At 42.7% G+C, this 16,396-nt stretch overlaps 1 protein-coding gene across 4 annotated transcripts in view; it reads right to left on the minus strand.

Moving 5' to 3' along the window:
- Window positions 1-16,396, minus strand: part of PACRGL (parkin coregulated like) — a 344,780-nt gene that overhangs the window by 261,060 nt on the left and 67,324 nt on the right. For 3 of the 4 annotated variants that reach the window (XM_069631890.1, XM_069631888.1, XM_069631887.1), the window contains exon 2: window positions 7,308-7,462. The exons of the other annotated variant lie outside the window; for it this stretch is intronic. In XM_069631890.1, the coding sequence (XP_069487991.1) occupies window positions 7,308-7,445 (138 nt within the window). In that variant the 5' untranslated portion in view covers window positions 7,446-7,462. The remainder of the gene's footprint in view (window positions 1-7,307; window positions 7,463-16,396) is intronic. 4 annotated transcript variants of the gene reach the window in all.

The raw sequence follows: 16,396 nt of genomic DNA on the forward strand, positions 1-16,396 counted from the left end.
TAACTAAGTGAGACATCAGCAATACATAATCAATTCAGGCTTCTCTACAGCACTGTGTTCCCCAGTCCTTCACTCTCTCCATTGGACTACCTTTGTGGCAGCTAAAAATGGATGCACGTTATAATAACGTACCTCAAAAGATCTCAAAAGATCGAATTATAAAATCAAAGAGCCCACTAGTCCGTATTTTGTAATTCAGTAGTTTGGGGTTTTGGCCGGTTGTCCCCCGCACTGCCTATAATGAATGCAGGGGGACACCTCTGCAACCCCCACATCCTCCACAGCCCATAATACCAAACTAGAGATGCGGGGGACACCCCCACAACCCTGTTCGGTATTATGGGCTTAGATCTTACGACTATGCCAAATGCGCACTAAACGTTCATTCAGCATTTTAGATACAATCTTTACGTCCACACCAGCTATAAATCACTTAGTATTTGGAATTTACATGGCCATGCACTTTTCCTGGCTATTGGACTTGCTTGCCTGGCTTTTGATGATGTTGTCAAGAGGTTGTACTTCTTAGCAAACAAACCGGCACCACCACCTCTAGTGCACCCTTGGTTGTCTAGACTGTTGCCAGGCATTGGAAATAAAGATCTTCTGCAAGATCGTATTGCATTCTGGGGTTATCGGGCCTAAACCCTTCGAAGGCTGTTGCGGACATCCTTGGGTATTACTGCTACACCGGACTAGGAGTATGCTAATGAATCAATTCCACTTTTTTCCTTTCAGGCCAGCACCTCCTTTCTCTTTCGTCCCTTTTCCTCATCAGCGTTTCACAAGGCCCTGCTCTGTCACCCACCCCTCTGCCCTTTCTCTTGTTCTCTCGCTCTTGTTATTTCACTGCTCTTTGGTCACTCTCATATCCCCCACCTTCTCTTTCTTTTCCAACTCCTCCTCTTTTGTTCTACTCTCTAACTCAGATGTTTTCAAGGTGTTCCATTTGCAGTTCCTCTTTCCCTTCTTTTTCTGTACTCCACTAGATTTATCTGCTTTCACATCTCTCTCGATCCCTCTCTCGTTCCTCTCCCTTATGTTCCTTTTTACCACCTTCAAATACTGTATGCAAATGTCCTCGCTGCTCAGTCACACCCTGTCCTTCAACTCACGCTTTTAACTCCCACACCATTCTCTTATTTATCCCCTTTTTTTTAATTTTCTTTTTTTTTTTTACACAAGTTGGCTCTTAATTGTGATTGACCAATTTTACCTGGTTGAATTTGGGAGGCAAGGGCAGCGACTGCCCCCCTCTTCAGGGCACTACAAATTCCCCAACTGGCAATGCTTGGAGTATGGGTCAATGTGTAATTCTGCAGTCTGCTTTTATTGAACAAATGCCGTCAACGAGCATTCACAGTTGTCTTCATAACGGTGAAGGGTCATTTTGCATGCTCCAATGTGCTCCTCGCAGTCCGTGGTTAGTATGTGAGGGATTGCCTTTGATTCAGAGAACTGGGATCCACGGAAAGGTTGCAGTAGTGGGTCAGAAGAGCCTGGGGGGAAAACAGTGGACTTGGGAGTGGGAGGGGCCTACAAGATCATTCACAATCCTTGGATACTTTAGATCTGGTAGTGCTGGAGGGGTGCAGAATAAGGAAAAGAGAATCGACATGTGAATTGACCATTGTGGGCCTGGGTTCTACCACCTAGTTGGTTCGTCCTGAAGTTTGTGGGTGCGACTTTGATGGAACAAGTTATCTTAGACTCCAGTTTGGAACATATTTGATGATTGTATGGCAGAGGAAAGTCAGGTTTTTTTCCCCAGAAGGCACGTTGAGAGAAGAAAAAGAGTTGTTTGGTTTAAAGGGCGCCAGTGGAGAGATATTAAAGCTCGGGTGACATGGTCCTCTGAGTTTAGCCCCAGAATCACCCAGGCAGGTTTATTTGCATTTGTGATTTGGGGAGGCCCGGGTAAAGGCTATTACAGGAAACAAGGTGTGCGAGGACCATTGCAATGGACACTTCCAATTTGTGAGGCATGTTGAGGTATTGCAGTTTAAGTTGTACAAGGCGGAGCTGAAAAAGGGATCTTTTCGGGAAGTCACAGATTTGCATGGCAAAGGAGAGATTATCTTAAAAGACAATCACAAGGTTCCTGGCATGGCAGACAGAGGTGGTAATCGAGCCACAGAGAAAGGCCAATTGGAAGGGAGGGGTTGGCATGATTTAGGTACCCAAGTGTAAGATTTCAGACTGCCAACAATCCATTTCGAAATGCTGACCAATAATTCAGTCCTGTATGCGATAGAGGCAGGAGGAGATTTATTGGGAAGTATTGATGAATGAATGAATTGGTTTATTTCTGATATTTGAAAAAGTATCTATACAAGCAAAGTCAATAGTTACTAGTTACAAGAAGCTATACTCTAGGGCTACATAGCCTATAAATTGCATATCCTCAGGCATCATTGTCTGATTTATAAAACCTTCTTAATATATGATTTAAGGGCTCAAAACCCATCTAATCCATTGTCATTAATAAGTATAAAAAATCTGGACGTCACCGTCTCAGGTTGAGTTTCCTAAAAATCGAATACAATAAAGTGTGCTCCAGGGAGTTGTATTCTTGGCAAAACAACAGGATATTAAACAGCCTCTCTGCTATATTGGGGCAAAAAGAAAACACTGTTGGTCTAGAAGTAGGGCAAAGTAGCTTATTGCAACTTTAGTGCAGGTCCTGATAGTTAAAACATAACCTTGTTAAAGAAAATATAACTGGGAAAAACAATAACTAAGGACTGAATTCTAGAATTGAACCGTGGCCCAGTCTTGACCTACTTTTCCAACATTGTGAAACACTGGTCTAAAGTACCGCTGCATATACTGGTGAGAAGAACTCTATAAAAGGGATTGCGAGCCAAAGACTTCTAAACACCCTATATCAGACGCAGACTATGTATAGTTTTGGCATGTCTATATATTACATATTTTTTAAATCATCCAAATAAAATGAATACCATTTTACGATTAGTCTTTACAAAGCAAAATGTTGTTAAAGTTTCTTCTGTGTAGAAAATGTAACATAGATTAGATTAATTAATTAATCGCAACAAAACCCATGACATTCAGCTGATGTGGTAGGTGACAACAATCTTAATTCTGAGTCACTCCATAAATGTCAACCATCACCCATGACATCATTTTAATCTTATTGTTGAATCCCGCAGTGATCTCATGTACGTGCTTATGGGATTTGTTAAGCTATATCTCCTCCAGTGCAACTGGCCACGGCCTTCAACTGTGGCCACTGTCCAATATGCGCATATCAGTAGTAAGTAACCAGAGTATGCGGCCATTCGCACTGTCCATTTTGCAAAAATTAGAAATGACCAGGGGCCACAGACCATAGCCCTTATACCCGTATACCATAACTATTAGAACAACAGCTCCCACAGGCCATGAACTCAGTCCAAATTGCAACAATTAGGCTAGAAGACCATGGGCCACTGGCATATTCCGTCTTCCCCATTTCTCCCCTTCTTTTATTTCCGTAATAGTCTCCCGTGAAAATGCCCTCAGGGAAACATAATGGTAATTATAGTTAAGCCACCTTGTTGGGGAAGATATTAAGCAAAATGGAGTCTGTCTTAATATAAAGCGAAAAATGTCTAATGGTGCCTTGGTTCTCCATGTGGTTGTGCGTTTCTTTAACCACAAAAACGTGTGCCTGTAAGACACAGGTTACCTTCTGGCCTGAGAGACAGCACCCAACAAATGACATACGTTTCCTCACTGAATTAATTTGGAGTTGTATAGGCAAAAAAATACGTAAGGCCCATGCACTGGCTCATGATCAACTTTAAACTTGAAAGCTAAAATGGTCTTTTTGTTCAAATACATTTTTGCAGTCACCTAAAATAGTTTATTGATGCACTGGAACAATGTACTGAAACCCAAAGGACTGGCTCCAATGTATATGTTATTTGGAAAATATCAACAAGCGTAAAGGAAAATCCAGCGCCAGTTCCTGCATTAGCTGGAAAACATGGTTAAAATTTCAACTGAGCTTAATGTATTCACCTCTAATTCTATACCCAAAATGTTGCCATGTAATTTCAAATTAAGCTTCATATTGTATCATGTAAGTCAGCTGGCAGTGCATTTCACTCAAAATGTGTGAAATGATCATTACAAAGAGAATTCCTTTTTAAATGCAAAAATAAGTGTATTGTAAAGTGTATATGAGACTTCAAATAGGGAATGCATTACTGTTTAAATCTGTATAGGAAATCATTGGTTTTCTATGGTGACTTGCAAGTGCTAATTTTCCTTTGAACCCGACAAGTTGAACTAAACCCAGCAGACTTTCCTGTTGTGTGATAGGTTGATACCGCATATGATTAGATTGCCATTTACAGATAAAAAGACTCATTTATCTTGTACAAAAGAAATACATTAAAACAAATCCCTTTAACAAAGACCATCTGTTGAAGGCCTCTGCTTAATGAGATGCCTCCCACTCACATGACCCATCTCAAGGGAGATATTGTCATGGGAAAATAAATGTAATGTTCCAAATAGGCAAAATCTATGGTGGTATGCAAAGATAACATCTAAACTGATCATGTGCTAGTAGCTTTTGAAACTCCCCAGCTCCAAAGACCAGAATGCACTTCTAGAATGTTCTAGCACTTCTTGGCTGATCTTCAGATCATCCAAGTTAGAAAGGTTAAGCAGATACCCATATAATCGAAGATCACACAAATGGGCCTCAGAGAGATGTTTACATGACTCGTGATCCTAGCATGAAGTTTCAGAATTCTAGGAAATTAATTTCATTCAAATTTAGCCCCGGAAACATTTAAACAATATTTTTTGTTTATATAGCTCGGCAATGATCGGATGTAGAATCAAACAAAAGGTGTTCCAAATGTTAGATTGTACTCTATCAAATGAGTCAAAACACGATATTAGTAGGATTAATAAAAAATAATACAATTATACATATTACTTAAGTCATATTTCATTGCATTTCCTATCCTAGCATTCCTGAGAACCATGGAAATGCAGTACTCAATATTTCATCAATGTGTCATGTTGCTATAAAATATGGAAGAAATATGAGTTTGAGCTTATAATTGCACAGCGTGTGCATTGCCCTCCCTGTCACATGTTTAGAAATATTATCAACATATGTAAATTAAGGGGTGTTACCCATGGAAGTGTCTGCCAGTTGAGGGAGCCAATGGAAGGACTTGCCAATCAAAAATTACAAGGTCAAGATGATAAAGCGTGAGAATAATTCTCATTAGAAAATTAGAAACACACAGGGAATTGAAGGAGAGCTGGGATTGTGAAGGCTGCAGAAAAGGGAACACCTTTTCCAATGGATGAGTGCTGAGATTGGATATTATCTGGACATGATGGTCCTTATCCGTGAGGAAACCTGATCCAGCACTGCTTTTCTGAAGAAAGGATAAAGAAGAAAGAGCCCAGAAGGGGCCTGTCTGAATGAGCACTACCTGGTCTTTTCTGATTCTTGTGCCTTAAAGAATTATTCAAAAGTGAGTTTGAGCATTCCCTAATATAATTAGACATAGGTCCACTTCAACCATTTATCCGTTACATCCGAGGAATGGGTGGATTGGGAAGAGCTACCATTATGGGAAGCTCATGACAAATAGAATGCTTGAGCATGCAAAGTGGGGACTGCACTTTGCTTTCTCACTGTATTCAAAACCAAGACAGATATGCGTACATGGGAAATGATAAAGTGCAGCTAGTTGTAAATCCAAAGGCAATTAAATGAATACCTGCAGGTTTTCACATCAGTAGTCTGACACCAAATGTATGGAATGGTGCTCATTTCCATGATTGGTTAATAATGTGTGACCTGTGAAAGTCATAGATATTTAAAAGAGAGAGATTGGGGATGAAAATGAGCTTAGCTATATCACTTCCATTTCCATAGAAAATGATGACAACACCAATGACATTAACTCCTTGCTCATAACATTGCAAAATAGGGGAGGTCCCTACACTAATGGGACCTGTTCTGTGAAGTAAATTGGGATGGTGTATTCCTTTATTAGAAAATCATAATTATAATCCAATCTTAAGTGGATGAACCCCTATACTGTGCATTCTAAACTGATAGCACAGTGTCCCAAAAGACATCCCTAAAGAGTGTAATATAAGACAACAGAATTTGCATTCAACTTCCAAGCATATGCTAGTGTAATGAAATGACTTCTGCTCTGCAGGAGTTTAAGGATGAGTATTGGCTAAACCGCCTACTCAGACCCCACACTTCTACAACCAACCGTGATCCCAAACAAAGATAATACAGGCACAGCCAAGAAATACAACTCCTTCATCTTTTGTAGCAATGTGGGCCAAGGGAAGCCTATACTTGTAGAAGATGTGCGAACGTGATCCAGTAGCAACCCAAACACAAAGTAAAAACAGTCCAAAATAAAAGGGATGTCCAATCAATGTTCTATAAAAAGAAATATTCTTTAAACCACACACACCATGATACAATAACTATAAAAATACTATAACAATCTTGGTTCTCAGTTCTGGAGAGTGAGTGAGTCAATGTCCCTGGCATGTACCCATTTATTGTTGATTGTGACTAGCCATGCCAGGAGACTCAAAATAGTTTTCAAAAGCTGATCCACATTTCTCTTGCATTTTGTTTGCCCACATAGAAATATGAAAGGACACTGTTTCTATACTCACATTTGAAATGTAAAATGAAGGTTCATCAGCACATGAGAAAGAATATGGAGCCTCTTCCAAGGGAATGGATGTGCTATTAGACATGACCAATCAAATTCGATCGGAAAGTTCATTTAAATAAATATCTACAGCACTGGGGGTTGTGGGGCTTCTCTCCCATTCAGGAGGCAGGGCTGGTGGCCAATATGCCTTGACTGTGTCTGCGGCCACTCTTTCAGCAATATAGCTGGTAGGCTTTCGATTAACGAGTAACTGAAATGCCCAATAGAAAATTTAAATCACTGCCTAGAGTGTAGAGAGGGCAGGAAAGATGGCATGGCAAAGGCACATTCATCGGAAAATCCTACACCACTCTACAATCCATGACATTAGTTTCAGATCATAAAGGTGTTTCCACACCTAAGAGCCAAAATTAAAAATGTTCAAATTTCGTTCCATATGCATGCATAAGCCCAACAGTCTAACAGCAATCCAAATGTAATGTCTAACACAATTTTCTAATGTTTACTTCAATTTGCAAATCATCTACATTTAGGTACCAACACTGGCATTCATGCATGGCATATAATGTTATACTTAAAAAAATTGCAATCTATAATAAATGTGCTTTAAACTACCGGATCAATAGTTTTCGGATTGAGCTTATCACTGGGTCGGGCTTTCACTTTTGTTGAGGCATCAGACGTTACGGATAATGTTGCAGAGGCAGTTTTTCTTCTTGGTACAGTAGCCCTTGGTTTGGGGACCGTTGACATTCTTTGACTATAGGTCACTATGAAAGAGTGAACGAAAACATTAATTACATTTTAGGAGGTAGCACAAAAATGACTATTGAAGTTATTGCAGTATTTGAATTATAGTTTATGTAGTCAACAAACATGTGGCAAGAAGCAGATGTGTGCTCTTGACAGGGCAGTAACCTCTGAGCCCTGAAGCATAATTCTCTCCACTCCAATGTACTGTGAGTTCTACTCAGTCCTGTGTCCTACTTTTTGCTTACTTCCTCTGTACAGTCGTCATAAGAGTTATATATAGTGAAAAATAGACTGCATGGGCAGGACCACTGACCCCAAACAGAATTCCTAAATAACATTCTATCCTCATAACAATCCTCAAGAGTATCCTTTGTCTATGTATATTCAGTTATTCCTAATATATGGTACTTTCGAACACTATGTGGGATGTTCTGACCCACTGGCTCTGCCCTGCAACATCACTGTGAGCTGCTTTCATCAAAAGCAACAGAATGGCTGCCAAAAAGCCCTATGCGCTAAACATCTCTGAGAAGTGCGCAGGGAAACCTGAAAAATAGGCCGCCAATCCATTTTGCTTATGTCAGTGATAAAAACAGGAGACCACGCTGCCAAAACCTATCATTGGGCTGCCCGCAGAGTGAAATGAAACTACTTGAAAAGGCAGTGCTGCATTGCCAGGAAAATCCAGAAGTGCTTTAAAAATCTGTTTTTCCTTGGCTGTTGAAAGTGCAAAATCATGGTTCCCAAAAAGCAGAGAAGATCCAACATCCTTGTGGGGTGTTCACCATCACCTTATTTAAGGAATCCCCATTAGCACAATGTCAGGAGAAGCACCTTCCATCATAAAAATAAATCCACATTCAAAAGGTGCTTGCCTGGGAAAAAAATATGTCAGATATGGGTGCAGTACCGCCGCTCGCCTGTATCCAAGCTGTCATCTACCTATACTGTCAGTTTAAAACTTGTGTCTTAAAATCAAATTGTAGAAAAGAACAGACTTGCAATCAAAAGCAATATGGGTTGCTACAATTCAATTTCTATGTTTTAAAAAGACTTGAATGAAGAGATCTATGTGTATATTTGTAGAAAATGTAAATTGTATTTTAGAAAATACCATTTTAAACAGTGTTTTAAAAGTGAACTAATGTTAGCCACACTGGACTTTAAAGACATTCCACAGCTTCTCCCCAAAGAAAGGAATCTTCCTCCTGCTCTCTGCTCAGGAACTGGCATTGAGTTGTTAATGGAGGTGGGAGGAGATTTTGGCCTGTTGCTCTGAGTTGAGACAAAAGACTCCCTTGACTGAAAGGAAATGTAAATTCGGGTGTCAACAGAAACCAACTGCCAAAGGAAGTAAAGCCTGGGAGTGCTTTGGCCCAGCCCAACCTTGGAGGTGGGACTAGACAAATATGTGTATCTTAAACTCCAAGGAAATATCTTTTTGGAAAAAGACTCATAGAAAACTGTGTAAAACTTTGAAAAATATGTATTTTATAGGTTGTTAATATGAAAATGCTGCTCACAGTTTGAAACTACTCTGAACCCTGTGCGATATTCAGAGACCGGACCACTAAAATGTTGATGTTGTAGCAATTGTGATAATGCTAGGAATATGAAAATGTACAGGATTATGCCCAGATGTCATGCGCATGTATGTGGAAAAATGTGTACAGATCCGACACTGGGTAGCTAAACAAAAGCGCGAAAAACTGTCAATTTTGAACCGAAACTCCCAAGAAGATGGGACTCGGACGGACACGTGCTTTATTAAATCTGTGATGTGAATATGTATTATTAGCAAGTTGGTGATATTGTAAATATGCTTTATATGAAAAATAGGTTTTCTGTGTAGAAACAAAGGGGAGGTTTTTCCCTGGATTATAAATTGCAGCATCACTATGACACTAGATTTCCTTCTCAAATCAGGAGAGGGAAAATACTCTGATCAATCGGATTCCTAGAGGGTGGGCTTAGTATAATCAGCCTACCCACCCCTTTGAAAAAGAACATACATAGGGACAGTTTAGGACCTAGAGAACACACACATTCACCCATCAACTGATTTACTGGCGAAGCGCTCTGCAGGAGAACCCAGATCCAAGACTCCAGAACTCTGAAAGCAGAAGGCCCAATTCCAAATCTGAACCTTTCTCAGCTTGGCCTTTAAAATCTTGCAACTTGATTTTAACCCCAGACTTCCAAGGGGAATCCCACAAAAGGAACAGCCGGGCGTGCTGTTTTCTGCTTTCTTGCCAAGAACTTGTGCTAGAACCCAGAGATCCAAACCAGTAGAGCAGAGCTGTAACCCAGAACCAACCTGTCAGATCCAGAACCAGAGGCTGTGCAGTGTCCAGAGTGCTGTGCTGAGTGCAGAACCAAGTGCCTGAATCCTGTTCGGTGGGCTAGCAGAATTCCAGTCCAGAACCCTTTGACCAGATCTTTGACAGGTCTATTCCGAAACCCAGGAACCGGAACCAAAATCTCCTGCTCCTGAAAGTCTGCCACCCAAGGAGCAGAGGGGAGGAGTGAGGGTAGGAGAAACAAAGAACCCAAACAGACCCATTTTGAGGAGGAGGTACAAATCTTCCAATTTGAAGGAGAGGGGTCCTCAGAGGATTCTGGGAAAAGGATCTTCTCCTTCAGAGATGGGGGAACTCCTCCCAAAGAGAAATGGGTCCCAAAGGATTCAAATCCAGACTGGGGAGATGTGGGGACCGAGCTAGCGCCGCCCATCATCTAACCCCAGAATCAACAGCATGAAAATCCCCTGGTTCAAATACAGGCTGGCGACTGCCTCCAAAAAGGGGGGGGGGCAGCCCAGCACCAGAACCAGGGCAACCCAAAGCTTCTCCCATATCTAGTTGCCACCTTTTCTTTTCAGATTCCCTAGACTCTAAACAGAATGCTGGCCAAATCTCTTCTCTATCAGTGTCCAAAGCTAGAAAACTAACCCACCAGTTGTCAAAAAATGTACATTATCTGTGCCCCCTTGAGGAGAAGGAGGGAAGATTCTATGCCCCCGGTCCAAATACAGGGGCAGGGTACAATTTTGGCACTGGTGGACACTGGATCCCAAGCTACCTTGCCCAAAAAGGCCTTTGATAAACTGAATTCGGGAAGGGGGGAGAATTACCAAATTCCTCACACCCCTCTTCCTGGACAACTTCAGAACTTTGACGGGAAGGAAATTCCCATTGAGGGGACTGCGGATTTGGACATTAAAATTGGGCGATATAAGGTGAAGCACCCGGTCATAGTTGTGACTCCTAATAGGGAAAGACCTCCTGCGAAGGTTGTCAACCCAATAGACTGTGTAAACAAGGTCCTCTGGACCCAGACTAACCGACCGATAAAATGAAAACAGAATGTCAACCATGTTAGTTTAAATGGCACCTGCCACATGATTGAACAAAAATCTGACCAAGTAGAATTTCACTTCCAGAACAACCAAATCCCAGACGTAACAGTAATAGCAGTAGGACAACAAACTGGTGATGGGGTGTCCTCTCTATTTCTGAAAATCAACCTTCCTTCCAGTTTAAGGTGGCATTACACACTGGAAGGAAACACTGTAAAATTCTTTACCAATCCACAATCAGACATTCCCACTCCTATAGTCCAGAAAGATGTGAAATCAGCTCAAAGCCTGGCTGGTATTCAGCAAATTGGAGAGCAGTTTTTCATCCCTGTTCAGTTAAATGAAGGGAAGGACTCTGTTCTCGCCCAAGTGTGTGTGAACAATGGTAAGAGCTTCATCAGCGAAGCCATGTTCCGCCAACTCCCAAAAAATCCAGCCATTCCCACATTTAAACTGATAGACAAATGGGAAATGGATCTGGAAACACCCCAATTCCAAACATCTCCTGCCAAGCAGGTGTATGCTCAAAATCTCCATAGGCAACAAGAGCAGTCCATAATTGTTGGGTCGTGCGAGACGTCACTGCCGCCTTTTACTTAGGCAGTGACATTCTCAATCGCTTTGCCATTAGTTTGGACTTAATAAACTTCAAAGCTTGGTCCCGATTAGCGGATAATCCCATGGGTTTTGATGACCAAGAGAAAGCATTTAGGTCAGCTCAATTGCTGCCTTATGCAGTTGAAATTCAGATTGGAGACGAAGTCACCATCCCAGAAAGGACCCGACAATTCTCCCTGGAAGTGAAAGTGAAAAGAGGATTGAAACTGAAAAACCCTGACGCTTATATTCATCTAAATGCTTCTCTCCAACAGCAAGGGTTGGGGGTAAACCCAACACCACTAGTCAATATAGAACATGACACCATTCCAATAGAGGTGGATAACAGTGACTTTAAAGAGTATCACTCTAGCCGCAGGTACCATTTTTGGAATGGCGGTTGATGACAACATTTTTCCATAGATTTAGGAAATTAACTGTTAGGATCAATCCCCAATGACTGTTTTGACAGTGACAGTGAGGACAACACAACACCAGACAGGATCTTTACCCGGAATGGGGGGGAACTTCCTGGTGTACACTTCCTGCCCTTATGGTAAGGAAGATGTGACTTGTGACTTCAGGAGGGATGAGGTGATTTTCCGTCCATGAGGGCTGCCTTTCCCACCTGACGCCACCAGTCCAAATCAGCACTTTGACCAGGGACTTCTCCAACCAGCTGGAGGAGGCCGCTGAGATAGCAAAACCAGAAGTATTTCCAGGCTTCAGGGAGATGGTTGAAGAGAGAGTCAACCTAGCTGATGCCTGTGAGACTCGGGAGCAAAGGCAAAAATTGAAACTGGTTTTCTTGGATTTTCAAGATCTCTTTGTGGTGGAATCATATGACTGTGGTCGCACTGACATCCACACAACAACAATTACCACGGACCCCGGCATGACTCCAGTGTTTGTGAAGCAATATCGCTTGCCTCTGGGATCAATGGAGTCCCTTACTGAAATAATTAAGAACCTTGAGTCCCGTGGGATAATCCTTCCAGTCCACAGCACCTTCAATAATCCGGTGCTGGGGATATTGAAGCCAAACGGCCAGTGGAGACTCTGCTCCGACCTTAGGGAGCTCAACAAACGGGTCCATACTTCCCGATGGCCTCTTCCCTACATTGACCAAGGGCTGGCCCAGATCCAGGGGTCACAGGTATTCACTGCAATAGACCTGACCAATGGATACTGGACTGTACCTGTCAGTAGGGAGGACCAATACAAGCCGGCCTTCACCTTTGGGGGGCAGCAGTATACATGGATCCGGACTCCCTTCAGATACATCAACTCCGGCAATGAATTCAACATTTTTCTACATAAGGCCATGCCCGACCTGGGTGAAAGGGGTAACCTGGCCTATGTAGATGATGTTCTCATCAAAAGCCCAACTGTGGAGGAACACATAGCGGAGATCTGTTATGTTCCGACACAGTTGAGGGCAGGCAGAGCAAAACTTTCCTTTCAAAAGGCACAGTGGTGTAGAACCCGTGTAAATTTCTTAGGGCATGAGATTACTCCTCAGGGTCTCTGTCCCCAGAAAAAGAAAGTGGAAGCCCTCCAGAAATTGGAAGACCCCACAAATCTGCAGGAACTAAGGAGCCTCCGTGGACTGACTAATTACAGCAGAAAGTTCATTGAGGACTATGCAGAAATCACAAGACCCCTGATTCATCTTTTGAAGGGGGGGGTCAAGTGGGAGTGGGGTCCAGAACAAGACAAGGCAGTAAGACAACTCAAAAGAAGCTTACCCTGTCAAAAACAAGGAGTTCTTCTTGGAGACAGGGTTCTCTAATACATGCTTGACTGCAGTATTATATCAAAAGCATGACAAGGTCAAAAAGGTAATCTCCTATACGAGCAAAACTTTATCCTCTGTGGAGGAAAAATTCAACGATTGTGAGAAGGCACTCCTGGCAACGCTGTGGGCATTGAAAATTACCGCCCGTTTATCCAGGGGGAACACATCATAGTGGAGACTCCACACCAGCCTCTGCAATATCTCCAAAGGGACAGAATTTAAGGCTGGAAATGTGAGTAATTCCCGAATTACTTCCTGGATTCTGTCAATGCAAGGCTTTCATGTGGAGGTTAGATATGGCCAAAACAAGAAGAGTCCCCTCGCGCAAGGTCTGGCTGACTTGCATGATTGTGCCAGAGAAAACTGTCTCAAGGACGAGAGTCTAAAAATCAAGGACACATGGATGCATACCTCAATTCCCCATACAAAGTCTATGAAGAAGACAAGTGTGTTGGAATGCCCACTGTCTATGTGGATGGATGCTCCTACCATGTTGACATCAATGGGGAAAAAGAACTTGTGGCCGGCGTAGGGAATGCATGGTTGAATGAGACCCCAGAACCCTCCGCTGGGTACAAGATTGGTCCCCGAAGTAGTCAAGTGGCAGAGTTGATGGCTATGCATCAAGCCATCATCACTGCTGTCCAACATCAACTCCACGAACTGGTCATAAGTTCACAAAAGGGTCATTCCAAAGTAGAGGGACCAAACAAAGCTGGAAATGACTTAGCTGATCAGCTGGCCAAAACCGGAGCCATCCAAGGGGATCTACTTGAGATCGATTCCCTGTTGGAGTGAAATCCAGGTCACTGCTATCACTAGGTCCCAGACAAATGGTCACAATGAACTCTCAACTGCACAATGGAGTAAGGAGACCCCAGATGCTGACTTGATTACGGCTCAGAAAGGGGATCCAATAATTGGTAAGTTTTATCAACACATTGAGGACCCTGAGAACTTTCCCCTGACGAATACCGATTACATTGGAAAAGGGGACCTCAGAGTGTTGATGAAATGTCCAAAAATGTTCCGAATCCAACACGGTTTGTTGGTAAGGAAATCCCTAAATGGCCATGATCAGTGGGCGGTCCCTACCTCGTTCCGAAGCCTGATGTTAAGTCACGCCCATGATGCGGCCACAGCTGGTCATATGGGATTTCATACAACACTTGAAATCTTAAAAGAGGTTGCATACTGGCCACACATGGAGCAGGACCTCAACCAATACTTGAAGGGGTGTCTTGTGTGTGCACAATTTCAGCCAACATCCCTCAAACACTGTGCGCCTCTCCAAAAGGGGGATGACACTGCCTTGGTCAGACTTACAAGTCGATTATATCGGGCCCGTGATTCACTCCTCTAGGGGGAACAAGTACATGTTGACCGTGACATGCTTATTTACTAAGTGGGTGGAATGTCTCCCGGCCCAAAACTGAAAGGCAGAAACAGCAGCTGCCCTGATGATCAACCACATATTTACGCGTTTTGGACTGCCCCAAAGGATCGAGTCAGACCGAGGTAGCCACTTCACTAGCAAAGTAATGACAAAGATGTGGGGGATACTTGGGGTCAAAGGAAATTACACATTGCCTACCGGCTAGCCTCTAGTGGTGCAGTAGAGAGATACAATAAAACAATTGTGAGCATATTAAAGAAGTTTGTGGCAGATTCTGGGCCAATTTGGGGTATTATATTACCTCTTGTCCTAATGGCCATCAGATCTACCCCTTCATCTGCAAATAAAATGTCACAGTTTGAGCTGATGACTGGATGCAGATGGCGATTCCCCAGCATCTGCTCTGCAGAACCCAAGAGCAGATATTGATCAATGCCTCCACAACTCATGAGTATGTTGAAAATCTAAGAAAACACCTTCAACATGCTTTTGCCAATGCTCAGCAAAACCTAGAGAGATCTGCAGACAGCATGAAGACCCACTATGACTTAAAGACTACTAGAAAAGAATACAATGTAGGAGACCGGGTCTACTTAAACAATTTGAAAGGAACCAGGCCAAACAACGCAAATGTTTGCCTAGCTGGAGGGGACCTTTTGAAATTGTAGACAAAATCTCACCAGTCGCCTAAAAATCTGCATCCCCAAAAGGGGATTGGCAGAGGGGGAAGATAAGTGGGTCCATATTAACCAACTAAAGTGTTGCCATCCTAGGCACACTCTGCAGCAACTGGAGGAGTCTTCTGGAACCCCAGAGGGGGTCACTCCAGCTCCCTAGAAATTTCCACTATAAAATATTCCATATATAGTCAATAACTTACAAATAGAAAAATGTGTCCTGATTTGACAAAATGTATGTGTCCGCCCCACTACAGAAATGCTTTGTCATCCTAGAATTGGAAACCATGGAGACTAAAACCAAGGAGGACCACCCAGGGACCGGAAGCAAAGATCCAAGGGTCCCGGGGTATCGCTCAATACTCATATCAGGACTGGGCGAGGAGAACTGGTCAATCCACCCCTGATGGAGGAAAAGATGATGAGCTTTGCCATTTTTGGAACCAAAAGAAAAGAGACTGATCATCCCAGTCTTGCGACGTCCCATTGATGGACGGTCAACGCCAAATCGCAAGGGGGGGCTTGTGGGATGTTCTGACCCACTGCCTCTGCCCTGCAACATCACTGTGTGCTGCTTTCATCAAAAACAACAGAATGGTGGACAAAAAGCCCTATGCGCTAAAAATCTCTGAGAAGTGCGCAGGGAAACCTGAAAAATAGGCCGCCAATCCATTTTGCTTACGCCAATGGTAAAAACAGGAGACCACGCTGCCAAAACCTATCATTGGGCTGCCCGCAGAGTGAAATGAAACTACTTGAAAAGACAGTGCTGCATTGCCAGGAAAACCCAGAAGTGCTTTAAAAATCAGTTTTTCCTTGGCTGTTGAAAGTGCAAAATCATGGTTCCCAAACAGCAGAGAAGATCCAACATCCTTGTGGGGTGTTCACCATCACCTTATTTAAGAAATCCTCATTAGCACAATGTCAGGAGAAGCACCTTTCATCATAAAAAAATCCACATTCAAAAGGTGCTTGCCTGGGAAAAATATGTCAGATATGTGCGCAGTACCGCCGCTCGCCTGTATCCAAGCTGTCATCTACCTATACTGTCAGTTTAAAACTTATGTCTTAAAATCAAATTGTAGAAAATAACAGACTTGCCATCAAAAGCAATATGGGTTGCTC

This window comes from Ambystoma mexicanum, chromosome 6q (genome assembly GCF_040938575.1).
Source record: "Ambystoma mexicanum isolate Mex_15411 chromosome 6q, UKY_AmexF1_1, whole genome shotgun sequence".
NCBI classification, from domain to species: domain Eukaryota; kingdom Metazoa; phylum Chordata; class Amphibia; order Caudata; family Ambystomatidae; genus Ambystoma; species Ambystoma mexicanum.